General features: G+C 57.0%; 9 protein-coding genes across 9 annotated transcripts; 5 read left to right on the plus strand and 4 right to left on the minus strand.

Moving 5' to 3' along the window:
* Positions 1 to 129: 129 nt before the first annotated feature.
* BXZ73DRAFT_51618 (pyridoxal phosphate-dependent transferase) lies at positions 130 to 1,699 on the minus strand (the record flags this gene model as incomplete). Its single annotated transcript, XM_048020666.1, has 7 exons — positions 130 to 393; positions 447 to 679; positions 732 to 1,010; positions 1,065 to 1,129; positions 1,183 to 1,416; positions 1,531 to 1,577; positions 1,631 to 1,699. The coding sequence occupies 7 exons, from the start codon at positions 1,697 to 1,699 to the stop codon at positions 130 to 132; spliced, it is 1,191 nt and encodes a 396-aa protein (XP_047874924.1).
* Positions 1,700 to 2,099: 400 nt separating this feature from the next.
* BXZ73DRAFT_91663 (At2g23090 like protein) lies at positions 2,100 to 2,491 on the plus strand (the record flags this gene model as incomplete). The annotated part of the gene is made up of 4 exons (XM_048026060.1): positions 2,100 to 2,108; positions 2,168 to 2,290; positions 2,346 to 2,368; positions 2,422 to 2,491. 4 exons carry the CDS (start codon positions 2,100 to 2,102, stop codon positions 2,489 to 2,491), a joined length of 225 nt encoding a protein of 74 aa, XP_047874925.1.
* Positions 2,492 to 2,688: 197 nt separating this feature from the next.
* Positions 2,689 to 3,095, minus strand: BXZ73DRAFT_51454 (Tim10/DDP family zinc finger-domain-containing protein; the record flags this gene model as incomplete). The annotated part of the gene is made up of 3 exons (XM_048020632.1): positions 2,689 to 2,869; positions 2,926 to 2,964; positions 3,016 to 3,095. 3 exons carry the CDS (start codon positions 3,093 to 3,095, stop codon positions 2,689 to 2,691), a joined length of 300 nt encoding a protein of 99 aa, XP_047874926.1.
* A 287-nt stretch (positions 3,096 to 3,382) lies between these two features.
* Positions 3,383 to 6,320, plus strand: BXZ73DRAFT_91665 (WD40 repeat-like protein; the record flags this gene model as incomplete). Its single annotated transcript, XM_048026061.1, has 5 exons — positions 3,383 to 3,631; positions 3,682 to 3,849; positions 3,909 to 4,294; positions 4,348 to 5,152; positions 5,202 to 6,320. The coding sequence occupies 5 exons, from the start codon at positions 3,383 to 3,385 to the stop codon at positions 6,318 to 6,320; spliced, it is 2,727 nt and encodes a 908-aa protein (XP_047874927.1).
* A 222-nt stretch (positions 6,321 to 6,542) lies between these two features.
* BXZ73DRAFT_51573 (uncharacterized protein) lies at positions 6,543 to 7,524 on the minus strand (the record flags this gene model as incomplete). The annotated part of the gene is made up of 7 exons (XM_048020655.1): positions 6,543 to 6,612; positions 6,666 to 6,763; positions 6,820 to 6,945; positions 7,003 to 7,015; positions 7,070 to 7,196; positions 7,255 to 7,345; positions 7,396 to 7,524. The coding sequence occupies 7 exons, from the start codon at positions 7,522 to 7,524 to the stop codon at positions 6,543 to 6,545; spliced, it is 654 nt and encodes a 217-aa protein (XP_047874928.1).
* Positions 7,525 to 7,852: 328 nt separating this feature from the next.
* Positions 7,853 to 8,844, minus strand: BXZ73DRAFT_91667 (peptidyl-tRNA hydrolase PTH2-domain-containing protein; the record flags this gene model as incomplete). Its single annotated transcript, XM_048026062.1, has 8 exons — positions 7,853 to 7,902; positions 7,959 to 8,011; positions 8,060 to 8,161; positions 8,211 to 8,236; positions 8,285 to 8,333; positions 8,448 to 8,500; positions 8,554 to 8,642; positions 8,814 to 8,844. The coding sequence occupies 8 exons, from the start codon at positions 8,842 to 8,844 to the stop codon at positions 7,853 to 7,855; spliced, it is 453 nt and encodes a 150-aa protein (XP_047874929.1).
* Positions 8,845 to 9,029: 185 nt separating this feature from the next.
* BXZ73DRAFT_51497 (DEAD-domain-containing protein) lies at positions 9,030 to 10,980 on the plus strand (the record flags this gene model as incomplete). The annotated part of the gene is made up of 6 exons (XM_048020638.1): positions 9,030 to 9,309; positions 9,370 to 9,569; positions 9,625 to 9,742; positions 9,795 to 10,096; positions 10,151 to 10,471; positions 10,528 to 10,980. 6 exons carry the CDS (start codon positions 9,030 to 9,032, stop codon positions 10,978 to 10,980), a joined length of 1,674 nt encoding a protein of 557 aa, XP_047874930.1.
* Positions 10,981 to 11,400: 420 nt separating this feature from the next.
* On the plus strand, positions 11,401 to 12,550 carry BXZ73DRAFT_91669 (uncharacterized protein; the record flags this gene model as incomplete). Its single annotated transcript, XM_048026063.1, has 8 exons — positions 11,401 to 11,415; positions 11,481 to 11,583; positions 11,643 to 11,685; positions 11,742 to 11,754; positions 11,808 to 11,855; positions 11,905 to 11,959; positions 12,012 to 12,170; positions 12,225 to 12,550. 8 exons carry the CDS (start codon positions 11,401 to 11,403, stop codon positions 12,548 to 12,550), a joined length of 762 nt encoding a protein of 253 aa, XP_047874931.1.
* Positions 12,551 to 12,804: 254 nt separating this feature from the next.
* BXZ73DRAFT_104227 (uncharacterized protein) lies at positions 12,805 to 13,163 on the plus strand (the record flags this gene model as incomplete). Its single annotated transcript, XM_048015817.1, has 2 exons — positions 12,805 to 13,009; positions 13,063 to 13,163. The coding sequence occupies 2 exons, from the start codon at positions 12,805 to 12,807 to the stop codon at positions 13,161 to 13,163; spliced, it is 306 nt and encodes a 101-aa protein (XP_047874932.1).
* Between the last annotated feature and the right edge of the window lie 272 nt (positions 13,164 to 13,435).

The following is a 13,435-nucleotide window of genomic DNA, read 5'->3' on the forward strand; positions in this document are numbered from 1 at the left end:
GGTGCCATGGTATGGTCTATTTGACGGTGATCTATGGTACTATGTAGCTACTCTATGACCCGCCCACGCGATCCAAAAGTACATATGGTGATGTTCTTCTTCCATTGTCCTGTGCGTTACGTCGAGTGTTTAGTGCTTCGCCATACCGCGGACGTAGACGTTGTTGTAAGACCGAAGGCCGTTGGTCTTCGTCACAGAGGGGACGAAGCCGGCCGCCTTCTTATTCGCGGCGAGATCGCGAATGACGGTTAGAAGGTCCTCGACGGCTTCAGGCGAAGTCTGGATGTGCACTACGAGACGTGAGCCGCCGACCTTGAGGGGGTCTGGGAGGCTGCTTGCGCGCTCGACGATCTCCGCGTAGCTGACACCAATCGGCGAAGGGTCGAAGAACACCTACGAGACCGCTCAGTCTGATTTGAAGGAGGGATGCAGGGAACAGCCCGCACCATGCAGGTATCCACAGTGATGATCTCCACGCCGAGCTCAACAAGACCGGTCTCGAGCTTGCGCGTGAGAGCGTGGACGTCGATCAGTTTCGGGAAGTTGTGCGTGAGGGCGTACGCCGCTGCGCCGGCCATGAAACCGGTCTGGCGCATGCCACCACCGAACATCTTCCTGAACCAGCGTGCACGAGCGATAAATTGCTTGCTACCGACCAAGCACGAGCCGATAGGTGCACCTGGAGCATAACGTCAGACATGGAGAACTCTGGCAGTGTTCGACAGACCCACCAAGACCCTTGCTGAAGCACAGGCTGACGGTGTCAAAAGGCGCCAGGAGCTCGTCGAGGGGAGTGCCGGTCTCCGCGGCGACGTGCCAGATCCGTGCCCCGTCGAGGTGCATATTGATGCCATTGCTGTGAGCGTACTCAGAGATCCTGAGGATCTCATCTTGAGGCATGATTGTGCCGTTGAGCGTGTTCTCGAGTGAGATCACGGTTGTTGGGCAGGTATGAATCTCCTCCCCGAGGACCGCATGCTCCTTAACGTCTTCGAGAGTTATGTGGTGGCCTGCGAGGAAGTGTCAGGGGGTTGTAACGAGGTACATGGTCGACCCAGACCTACCGTTCGAAGGGATAACCATCTGCGCATGAGCGCCGGAATGATGGGCCAGACCGCCAACTTCGTACCTGCCGTCAGAATGAGATCCCCGCAGCTCGGCAAGGGCTCTGTGACGGCGTACCGGACAATGTGTGAGCGGTGGTCACACAACACCGCGTAAGGAGGTTGCTTGAGGTGCGTCCTCAGGGCGAGCTGATTGGACATGGTGCCAGAGGGGACAAACAAGGCCGCCTCTTTGCCGGTAATGTTGGCCATGTGGGCCTCCAGGGCCTTGGTGCAGGGTTCGTGGTAGACGTCATCGCCGACGGAGGCGCGGGTGGCATAGAGGTACATCTCCAGGGTGGGTACTATATTGCTATGAGGGCTGCGAATGATGACACAGAGTGAGTCGGCCAACCTGTGATGGTATCCGCTGGACAGAAAGATGTTACGGTCAATTAAAGATGTGAGCAGGGGCTGCAGATATGACGCACAGAGGAAGCTGCGCGAGACCTCCCTGATCCCTCTCTTGTTGTCCTGCGCGCCCGACGTTCACGGGACATGCAGTACGCACAACAGCGTTGACTCACCTCCTCCTGGGTCAGGCTCAAGATGTCGAGCTTGATTTTGTCGGCGACCTGAGCGCGGGCGGCGTCCATGCTTGCGAATCGAGGGGCGAGGGGAGATAGACGGCTATGGACCGGGAACTTTGAACGGACGAGGAGACGAGAGAGGGAGTGGAAGAGGGTCATGGGAGGACATGGATTCAGAGCTAATTTAATGCCAACCAAGATCCGGGAGGTGGGAACGAGTCAGGCCCCGACTGCGAGCTTGCTCAGCGACTCGGCGAGACCATTGCATGGAGAGTCCCATGCAGCGGCTGCCCGGCCCGGACCCGATGTCAAGATTTCTTGCAGGCGCCAGAAGATTATCGCCTCCCACGTGGGTTCTTCCCTTGTCGTCCTTCGGTCCCGTCTGCTCGTGGTCCTCTGCTTGTCCACCTATTTCGTCTCTGCTCGTGCCTCTGCCTTGACACTTTTGTCCACCACCGCCTGCACAATGGGAAACGTATGCATCCTTCGATCTCATTCTCCGTCGACCTACTCAAATCTTGGGTGCGATGGCAGGGAGCCAAGGCAGCTCAGAAGCGGGAGAGGAATGCTGCGAAGGCTGGTGGCACGGCCAAGAGCCAGACAAAGGCCAACGAGGCGGCAAAGAACATCATCTGCACCGTGTGCCGACAGACTTTCGTGCGTATCTTCTTCCCCACTCATTGTTGCACCTGCGCTCTGACCCTTGCCTCAGCTTCTGACAACCCGTGCGCCTGCGTGAGTGCACTTACCGCGCCACCCATCCCAACACCCTCTCACATCCTTCGTAGGCTGGAAGAGCATGCATCGAACAAGCACAGCAAGAGCATGGCGGACTGTTTCCCCACCTTTGGGCAGTAGTCCATTCGCCTTCATTTTCTGTACATTGTGTTTTTTGGTTTATGATCTATACCTGTCTTGCTTCCGACTTCACGCGATGTGCCGCCTGGCTGCGAATCGAAGGGTCTGTCGGTGAGTAAGATTAGAATGAACATAAGGGTACAAATAGGCGTGCGCTGTCATCCGACCGCCACACGCATCTAGCATCACTCCTGCCTCTACATGCTGAACGCCCCGGGGGCGCCTCCGCCTGCCGCTGCACCCAATGTCTGCATCTTCTCTCCGACCTTCTTGTTGACGGCGAAGAACTTGGCGACACAGCGGTCGATGCAGACGCTCTCGCCCTTGTTGAGATCACCCTCCGTGTATCGTGTGCTGACGCACTTGGTGTGACATGACCTGCGAGAGGGTTAGCATGAAGCCAGCGCGCGCATGCCTCGGCGCGTGGCACTAACGTGACGAGACGGTTGAAGATGTCGGTGATGAGCTCGAGTCTGAGGGGAAGGTCAGCGGCATGGCACGCGCGCGCTCAATGTGGCACTCACTCCTGCGTGGCCTGCTCTACACGGTCCTGGTTGACACCAGAGGGACTGCCAGCTGAGGGTCCGCGTCCGAGGAAAGACATTTTGGAGAAAAGAGAGACGGAAGGAGCTGGCGATGGGTGGGGTAGGCCGGGCGAAGACGAGAGCGACCGTGGTCGGTGGACGAGGAGTGACGCGAAGACGCCGCGCACGTCCGCGCGTCATGAGTGCCGTTGCCTGATTGGGAAAAGAAAAGTTTGCGCGTGACCTCCCCGCGCAGATCGAGCTCGCGGCAAGCACTGAAGCAACTTGCTCTTCTCCCTCCCGCACCCTCCTTTGACCCTCTCGTGGACCGCATTCTGCGCGCACCTTCATGGAGCGCGCCCGTACCATGCCAGAGTCCTCTACGCTCGCCGTCCACCGGTGTCGTTTCGTCGACTTCACCCCTTCCGCGGTTACAGCGCTCTGCTTTCCTCCCCTTCCGCTGCCGTCTATCAAGGGCAAGAAGGCCGCCTCAAAACAAGGGTTCCCTGGATTTGGTCCACTGGTCATCGGGCGTGCGAACGGGAACATCGAGCTCTGCGAGTGGACAGGCTCAAATCCTCGCAGTCCTGCTTCCCAGGCATGGGTAGTCCACAAGGTATGCAACCCTTTCACTCTCGCTTCGTGCGGCTCTCACAGGTACTACAGACTTTGGCCGGACCATATTCGTCAAAAGTTGAGTCGCTCGCGCTCACATTCCGCTCCCCTCGGCGAGCCGCACAAGAAGACATACCCTCATGGTCAAATCTTCGGCTCTTCAGTGCCGGCGGAGGCAGCGAGCTGGTAGAGTGGGATATTGAAAAAGGGTGTATTAAGGCATGTTCAGCCGCCTTCTTTTCGCGAATGCGTTTCCAATCTGTGCGCGTACTTTATAGCGCACCCTGAGCTCTCAAGGAGGAGCCATTTGGTCCATTGCGTCGAACCCGGCCTCTACTATCCTTGCTCTCGGCTGCGAAGATGGATCCGTCCGGTTGGTGTCCTTGCTCTATGAGGAGCTCGGCCATTTGCGCCGTCTTGACAGAGTGAAGAGCCGCATCCTCAGCATCGCATGGGGCCCTCCCACCCCTCAGCAACCCAACACTACCGCGGATTCAGATTCTGACGACGACGATGACGTGTGGACAGACTCCTGGCTTGTCACTGGCTGCTCTGATAGCAGTTTGCGCAAATGGGACTTTGCCAGTGGACGGGTGCTAGAGCGGATGGGGACAGACAAAGTCCGGGGAGAGCGGACGTTGGTGTGGGCCATTGGTGTAGTAGGGTACGTGATCTTCATACACGACGGTCAATTCATGCTGACGAACTTTTTCTCAGCGACGGGACTATTGTCTCAGGCGACTCCATGGGGCACGTCAAGTTCTGGGACCAAAGAACTTGCACCCAGCTCCAGAGCTTCCCGGCACACGCCGCAGATGTCCTCTGCTTGACCATTGGCGCAGACGGCACTTCCGTGTACACGTCTGGAGTCGACCAGAAGGTCACGCAGTTCGCCTACGTCAAGACCTCTCGCACGACCAACGATCCCTCACCCCTGGCACCACGCGGGATGGCGCGATGGGTGCAGACATCTTCACGCAGGTTACACTCGCATGACGTTCGTGCGCTTGCGATTTGGCCGCCACACACACCACTCCCTTCTTCGCACCAAAGACACTTCGCAGAAGACATCGCGCCGGTGCTCGTCTCAGGCGGACTCGACATGTCCGTGGTCGCCACCCCAGCTGCATCGCCATCTGCGACGCTTTCCGGCAAGGTCACCAACCCGCTAGTGACAAGCACCCAAGCTACCTTTGTGGATGCGTATCATAGGCGACTGGCGTACTCGAGCGGACCAGCGAGCGGGTCTGCAGTGCATCTCGCAAAGGATGCGAGACTGGTTCTGTGCACGCGCGACGCAGGCGTCACGGTTTGGCGGATACCGAAGAGGAAGCGGAGGAACGAGGAAAGCTTGTCCGACGAGGTGGATCCCGACTCGGCAAAGGAGGACAACTGGGAGCGCGTGCTGGACATGGACCTCAACGTACAGACGAACATTTCAGCTGCAGCCATCTCGGACGACGGCAAGTGGATTGCCGTTGCAGATTGGTACGAGACGAAGCTCTTCCAGCTGCTGAACGAGGTGAGTTACCATTCATCCATATGCTTATCATCTGTCTAACGACAACCAGCAGAACGGCGATCTCAGACCACGGCGAATGCGGGATTTCTCTTCCCTCCTGCAAGGCCAATTGACGGAGTCGGTTACGGGCGCATCCTCCCTCACTTTCACGCCAGACTCCTCAAAACTGATTGTCGCTACGTCCATGTCCGCGACGTTGGTCGTTATTGACCTCGGCGACGGTGCGCGGTCTCCAACCGTCCTCCGCAAGTTCGAGCAACATCGCATGCGAGACAACATCGTCAAGGGCAGGTTCGTCAAACGCCGCAAGCACGCACGCCAATCTACCCCCGACGGCGACGTAGCTATGGCCGACGAAGACGCTGAGCTCACTCCAGGGGCCGACAAAGATGGTGCCGCAGACGACTCGGGGTCTGAGTCGGACTCGGACTCGGACGCCTCCACGCGCGTGCACACGACGATCACCCGGCTCGCGGTGAGCGCGGACGGCCAGTGGCTCGCGTCCGCCGACGCCCGCCGGCGGACGCACGTCTTCAACCTCGACGCGGTCCAGCACCACGCTGCGCTGCCCACGCTCCCGCAGGCGGTGCACGCGCTCGCGTTCGACCCCACCTCCCCCGCGCTCCTCGTCCTCGGGCTCGCGGACAACACGCTCGAGGTGTACAACGCCGAGGCGCGCACGTTCCCCCGCTGGGCCCGCGCGCTCGTCCACGCCGTCCCGCAGCGGTTCGTGCAGCTGCACGACCCCGTGCTCGGCGTCACGTTCGACCCCGGGCGCGGGGCGGGGCGCAAGGGGCAGGCGCCCGAGCAAGGGGAGGGCCAGAGCGCGCTCCCGCCGAAGACGGCGCTGTTCTGGGGCGCGACGTGGATGTGCAAGGTGATGCTCGCGGAGCGTGTGGGGTGGGGCGGGTTTGAGAAGCGGAGGCGGAACAAGCGGAAGGCGGAGGCGGGCCCGGATGGGCGCGTCGAGGTCAGCGGCGCGGGCGGGGAGGAGGGGCAGCAGGGGCAGGGGCAGCAACGGAACTTCAAGCTCGTGACGCATTACCGGCCGATTCTGCTCGTCGACTTCGTCGCACCGGGCGAGCTGGTCGTTGTCGAGCGGCCGCTGGTGGACGTGCTGGCGAAGCTGCCGCCGGCGTACTTCAAGCCGAAGTATGGGGCGACGTGAGGTGGAGTCGTGCGTCAACGACGCAGTCTATATCGTGTGTTGTTGATACGCTAGAGTCTATGTACATGATGTGACCTAGTAGTTTCAAAAGTCAAAGTAAAATAGATCCCGACTCGACAGGGTGGTTCTAGATGGACATACTGTACTAAGGCTACAGACGGCGCTCCGGCCGGAGGCAAACGATTGACAATGTACTTGGGAAAATGACAGGGAGGAAGGACATCACGACAGGGTGATGCGTTTGAGGGGATTACGCTGCATAGCGTCTCGCCTCTCTTGAGCTTCAGACTCCCTTTCGGATAACAGTCAATCTTGGGTGTGATGACGAGTGGAGTGGATACGCACTGGGCGTTGAGCCGAGACAAGTACAACGTCCAGAAGACTCCGCATGTGGACTGGAACGGCACTCGATAGGGTAGAGGCATGAAGCGGAAGTTCACCAGCTGAAGTAGTACGAGATCAGGATGGCACGCAGAGTACTTGAGAGGGATGGACGCACCTGAGCGAGAGGCCATACCTGCCAGTTCGCAATGAGAGCTGGCTTATATATGTCTTTGAACCGTCCTGCGATATGGTTGGCATCTCGTCCCTCCATTGCGCCCATGGAACCGATGAAGAGTCCAAGCTGAATTTCGATTATGATTGAGACAAGTCTTCGAGTGAGATCAACGTGGGTGCTTACCCCAATAGGTGCCCTAGTGAATATGATCAACACACGACGGTTTGGATGATTGCGCAGTCATACTCACATGAAGAGCTGATCAGCGCCTACTCGACGGGCGAGGGCTTTGAGACTAACTTTTCCTTTGGAACCCCCTAGTGTGCGCAAGGGAAAGTGCTGTTCGAGCAAGAGGTTCCAGCGACCGATTAATGGGCCTGTCACGCATCGTGTGAATTTGTGGGATCCATATGCTGAGGGAGGTGGTCTGCTCACCCATTCCGAACCCAAAGACAAAGAAGCGGGCCGTTCTGAGCAAGTCATATTGAGTGTCGCTGTATCTGCGGTTGGCCGGGCGTTCATTGGTCTGTGGACGGTAAGCATACGGAAACGCGGATGAATGGCGGAAGCACGGACCAATCTCTGCGTGAGTTGTGCGACAGCGTCTCCTAGGGCGTTAAGGATGCCGTTGGTGAAAGCGAGGGTGATGTACGGGTGATGTTCGAAGGACTGTTGGTAGGCGCGAGCGAGGGCGACGCTGGCCATTAGAAGCGGAAAGAGGTGGTAGTGGTGGGAAGGACGATTTGCACGGGAGACATAAGGGCTAAACAGGGACTCCACCCATGGACTCCATTCGGCGGAGCCGCTCTTCCATGAGCGTCTACCGCCGTCAACACTGACGTCAGCCCTATGCACCCGAAGTTTCCAGACTGCTTGGCTTTGATGGGATGAGCCTTTCAGGCTCGCACAATCCAGTCCACACGGGTCTCGAAATTTCGGTCAGGGCGTCATCGCATTGCAGACGTCTAGAAACATCATCCAGATAATAGATGAAACAACAAGTGGGACGGAAAACAGACACACAATCTAGTCATCACAGCAGACGCAATTTCCCAGTTACCTTGTTGACAAGGTCGACAGGTCCTATGAATATGATCAACATGGGAGTAGCACACGCTCAGAGCCCCGAGGATACGTACCAGGACCAATCCCGAGCACCGTGCGCGAGCCTGCAGCAATCTCTGTCCTCCCGCTTTGTAACAGTTGAGCACTAGTCCAAACATCAGAAAGAAAAACTCACGCATCGACAATCGACCGGGCAGCGAGGTTGAGGCTCTTTGCGATCGCCTCAAGCTCTAACAGCTCATCTTCTGATCTGGCCTTCAACGCGATTTTGGCTTGACTGCACGGACGTAAGCTGGAAGTGCTATGAGAGTCCAAAAATCGCTCACCCCGTCCGCTCCCAGTGTTTCAAAAGCTACGAGGAATCACTGAATAGCACATGGATCACATGGGTTAGACTCACGGCAGGGTTGGACTTCTCTAGCGCTCGGTAACATGCGAGGGTCGCGTGCCTTCCAGACATGAGCATTTGCCTCGGTGTACGAGGACGAGCAACCTACCCGCATCTACGGTACGCACATTAAGTACATAAAAAGAGAAAGCACACACGACACAATAACACTTACTGCGCTGCAATCTTCCCAGTGGACATCCCCAAGTCTGTCCGCACAATGAGGACCTGGAAGCCTCGTGAGGTGACGGGTCATTGGTCCGCAGCGAGAAACTACCCACCATCTTGCAAGGCTCCAGCATGCCAGGCTTCACTGCTGACAGATCTCCATCTGCCACATCCTCCTCGTCGCTGTCTGCATCCTCCTCGGCTGCTTGTTCACTGGCAGACTTCGTGGGGCGTTGTGTTGCTGAGCTGGCTTGATTATACTGCAGACTACCGAGGGCAAAGCCAATGCTCAGCGACGTGAGCAAGGATACGGCGAAAATTACTGAAGACGTGTCAGAATACAGCGAGATCTAGAGAGAAGTGAAATGCCTACCGCTCTGCGTCGTAGATAGACTCGAAGTCATGATGGGTCACAAGCGCTTGTGTGAGCCAATCCGCAACCGTTCTGCGACTTTTTGACCGGCGCCTGTTTTCGCGTGCTCTCTTCTTTGCCGTCAGGCTTACTTCCCTCCACTGTCCTCACCGCCTCCCTACTTCTTCTCCGACCGCAGGAATTGCACTTGGAACCTGGTGGCAACATCTCATGACCATGGACACCGTCAAGGCACCCGCGGCCGTGCCTCAAGACGCTCCGGCAGATATACTAGAGCGCAAACCATTCTCTGAACTCGGGCTGTCGGACAATACGATGAAGGCCCTAGAAGAGATGGGATTCAAGACAATGACGCCGGTACAAGAAAAATCAATACCTCCTCTTCTTGCCGGGAAGGATGTCCTTGGTGCAGCGAGAACAGGTTCGGGCAAGACCCTCGCTTTCCTCATCCCTGCCGTGGAACTCCTCCATCGACTAAAATTCAAGCCACGGAACGGTATGTACATCAAACACATTCACTTAACACCACTAAAACATACGCCGTTTTGTTCAACAGGTACTGGTATCATTGTCATCTCGCCCACTCGCGAGCTTGCACTTCAAATCTTTGGTGTTGCAAAGGACCTCATGGCGCACCATTCACAAACCTTCGGTATCATCATGGGCGGTGCCAACCGGAGAGACGAGGAGACGAAGCTGCAGAAGGGTGTGAATCTTCTGATTGCGACTCCTGGTCGGCTAATAGACCATCTCGAGGTGCGTTCACTGGCTATTATGTAGCCATCTTGCTCCTTACTGTTCGTGCGTCCAGGGCTCGAAGGGTTTCGTCTTTCGGAATCTGAAGGGCCTCATTATTGATGAGGCCGATCGGATTCTGGAGGTGGGTTTCGAAGAACAGATGAAGAAAATCATCAATGTCTTGCCTAGTGGTACGTCGGTCGTCCTTCATGCATTCGGCGCCCCCTCTCATATCCCAATTAGAGGGGCGTCAGTCTATGCTATTCTCTGCTACGCAGACAAGAAAAGTTAGCGACCTCGCGCGTATGTCATTACGTCCCGGTCCCCTCTACGTCGATGTCGATAAGACAGAAGAGACGAGTACTGTTGCAACCCTCTCCCAAGGCTACGTCGTCTGCCCCTCCGACCGCCGCTTCCTCCTGCTCTTCACTTTCCTGAAGAAAAACATGAAGAAGAAAGTTATCGTCTTCTTCTCAAGCTGTAACTCCGTCAAGTACCACTCCGAGCTCCTCAATTACATTGACGTCCCTGTACTTGAACTACACGTATGGTTAACTTGCGCTCATTCCGGTCTAGGTGCTCATATTTCGGTTTCACAGGGGAAGCAAAAGCAGCAGAAGCGAACAACCACATTCTTCGAGTTCTGCAATGCGGAGTCCGGTATCTTGCTATGCACGGACGTCGCTGCGCGAGGACTCGATATTCCCCGCGTTGACTGGATCATCCAGTACGACCCACCCGATGACCCTCGAGACTATATCCACCGCGTGGGCCGGACGGCGCGTGCAGGAAAGGTCGGGAAGAGTCTGCTCTTCCTCCTACCCTCCGAACTTGGATTCTTGCGCTATTTGAAGGAAGCGAAGGTCCCTCTGAACGAGTTCGACTTCCCTGCAAACAAGATTCAGAACGTGCAAACCCAGGTGTGTATTCATTGCGCGACTGTCGATTGTAAGTGTGCTGATATTCCGTGGGATAGCTGGAGCATCTGCTTGAGAAGAACTACTACCTGTACAACTCCGCGAAGGACGGCTTCCGATCATATCTGCAGGCGTATGCGTCATATTCCCTCAAGCAGATTTACGACGTCAACAAGCTTGATCTCGCCAAGGTCGGTAAAGCCTTTGGGTTCAAGGTTCCCCCGCGCGTCAATGTCAGTATCGGTGGTGGTAAGGGCGGCGCAGGGAGAACGGGCGCCAAGCGGAAACGGGGTGAGGAGGAAGAGGAAGAGTGGGAGGAGATAGACGCGGTAGACAAGGATGGGAGCGAGGAGGAGGCTGAGGAGCAGCCGCGTGCGGCAAAGGGTGCGTATGAGCAGTCGCGATCAAGACGACAAGAGATCATGGGCAAGAAGGCACTGGAGAAGGACAAGTTTAGGCAAGGCATGGAGAGGAAAAAGATGAAGGCGAGCGGGCAGCAATGGAGTCGATGACCTCGTTTCCCTTGGTCAAGCCTCGCGCTTTCTGCCTGTTTGTCGTACTGCTCTGTTGTATGTTCCGGTCCTGGGTGCACTTCATACTTTACGTCGCTGTTGTATGCGCCTGTTCGCATTGCTTGCTTCTTGTGACGCGCCCGCGCGGTGCGAGTGCAACGTTGTGCCACGCGGCCTTGTTGGGCTGACGCAGGGGCAGATATGGTGGCGGCGAGGCCGAGGTCGGCGGCGTGGCGGTCGCGCGGCCAGCTTCGCGCTGGGAGCCCACCTCGCGAGGGGCTTGCTGCAGCGCTTCGGGTCGCGCGCGCCTGCCCTAAATTCCAACCTCGTGTGCGTCACTGGCGCCGCCTCTCTGTCCATCATCCACGTCCGCCCTCTCGCCCTCCCGCCCCACTCTCGTAGACAGCCTTCAAGACCGCCATGGCCACCACTCAGGTATCTCGCCTCTCGTTTCTGGAGTCGTGCGCCGGACGATCTCCTAACCGCTTGCCATGGAACAGCACTACATCTGGGCCGGAGGCCACTGCTTGCTCCTGCTCTGCTCCCTCCGATTCTTCCTGGGCAAGATCATGTTCACTACCGTCTCCGGGTGGTGGTACAAGGGTGAGTACCGCGATTATATGTGCGCGGAAGGAATGTGTTCAGATGGATCCTCCTTCCAGCAAGCTTCACGGGTGCACTCGTGAGCTACTTCATCGTCTGCTAGTGAGTGGCTCTCGCATTTCTCGCTGTGGGTCCAGAGACTGACCCTACGCTTACAGTAAATCGTTGGGGGTGCGTATCTGTTTTCGGGGCCGTCATGAAGTTGACCTAAAGCCATGTTGTAGCCACCCAGTGCCAGTGCGGCCTATCTGAGGCGTGCGCTGCTCGATGAGGTATGCACAGAAAATCCATCTCTTGCGCACCTGCCTGACCGCTCAACAGAATGTACAATACTTCATCATGGCGTTCTTCTGGTGGACCTCGAGACCCATCGCTCGTATGTACATTCATCACTATTTCATGCGTAATACTGACCTTCCCTTGCCCAGTCGCTCTCGTCCCCTACTCCATCTTCTCTCTCTTCCATGCCTTGACGTTCGTTCGGACGACCATCATGCCACAATTCCTCCCGCCTGGGCCTCCGGCTACGGCGGGCGGCCCCCCTACCCCTCACCCCGTCGCCAAAAAGCTTCAGGCATGGGTGAAAGGTTTGTTACGGTGCTCGGTTGTGTTGTGTCATGGTTCTGATGATGTATTTCCAGCTAACTACGACAACGCCATGAAGGCTGTCGCTTACACTGAACTGTTGACCATGGCGCGCCTTACCATCGGTGTCGTCACGTTCAATGTGTCCTTCCTTCTGCCCATCCTCTATGCCCACTTCCTCCGCCAGCGCTGGTACCAGTCCAAGTTCACGCGCGAGGCAGTTGACATTGTCCACAACTACATCCGGGGTTTCATCACCAGCCCAGGCAGGCCTCCCGTGCTTGCCCAGGTGTACGGGCAGGCCACGGGTTTGCTCGGTCGCTGGGTGGGGTCCACTGTCGCGCCAAACCCTGCGGCTGCGGGAGGTGCTAGGAGGCAGTGAGGCGCGTTCTAGTTGCAGTGTCCCTTGCTCTCTGAATACGATCGTCTTGACTTCTGCGTGGACGCAGGTTTGGAGTAGGATGATAGATCGACTCGCACTGTGTTGTGTTTCATTACATCACAGAACTGTACTCACGAATCCAATTCTCTTGCTCCTCCTACTCCTCTCGTGTCACCCATGACGTCACGCGTCTGCAGGGATAAGAAGGCTGCTGACCCCTCTGCTGCATACCACCTCACGCAATCGCCTCCACCATGGCCGCCTCAGTGTCGTCTGCCGTCGGGAAACTCCTTCAGTCGTGTACAGCCATTGGGGGAAACCTGTTGAATTCGATCATCGCCATTTTCCAAGCCTTCCTGGCGCTGTTCCAGGAGGTGATTGGAAGCGTGCTGCACCTGGTTCAGGCCCTTGTCGCATTTGCCGCCGAGGTCTTCCAAGGAGCATTGGGTTTCGTTATGGGTGAGCACCTTGATCCTCTGCAAGTAGTGTTCCGCTAAAGCTATCATGCCTAGCAAACTTCTTCGGACTTCTGGTGATTGGTGGAGTGTACTACTGGTACACGCACCGTGAAGGTTCTGGGAGGAGTCGCTCGTCGAAGAAACGCATCCCCTGAGATGAACACTTGTGGTCAGTAAGTGTCATGCACGCGCTTATTCGGTGACGAGGCTCATGCGCTCGATTCTCCTCAGGTATTCTGTTTATGCACCCGCGTGTTGTACCCGTATCACAACGTTTGTATGCTTTTGTTGCTCCGCAATTGTGTGCTAGAAAGGGGCTCGACTTGAGGACCGAGATGAGACCAGTGTGGGCGGGGCCGTGGGAGGCCGAGAATAGCCGCTCGGGAAAAGCAGGAGAGGAAGACGCCGGGGGCAGTTGGCGTCTGGC

Source organism: Epithele typhae (genome assembly GCF_022376455.1).
Source record: "Epithele typhae strain CBS 203.58 chromosome Unknown BXZ73scaffold_49, whole genome shotgun sequence".
Lineage (NCBI taxonomy): Eukaryota > Fungi > Basidiomycota > Agaricomycetes > Polyporales > Epitheliaceae > Epithele > Epithele typhae.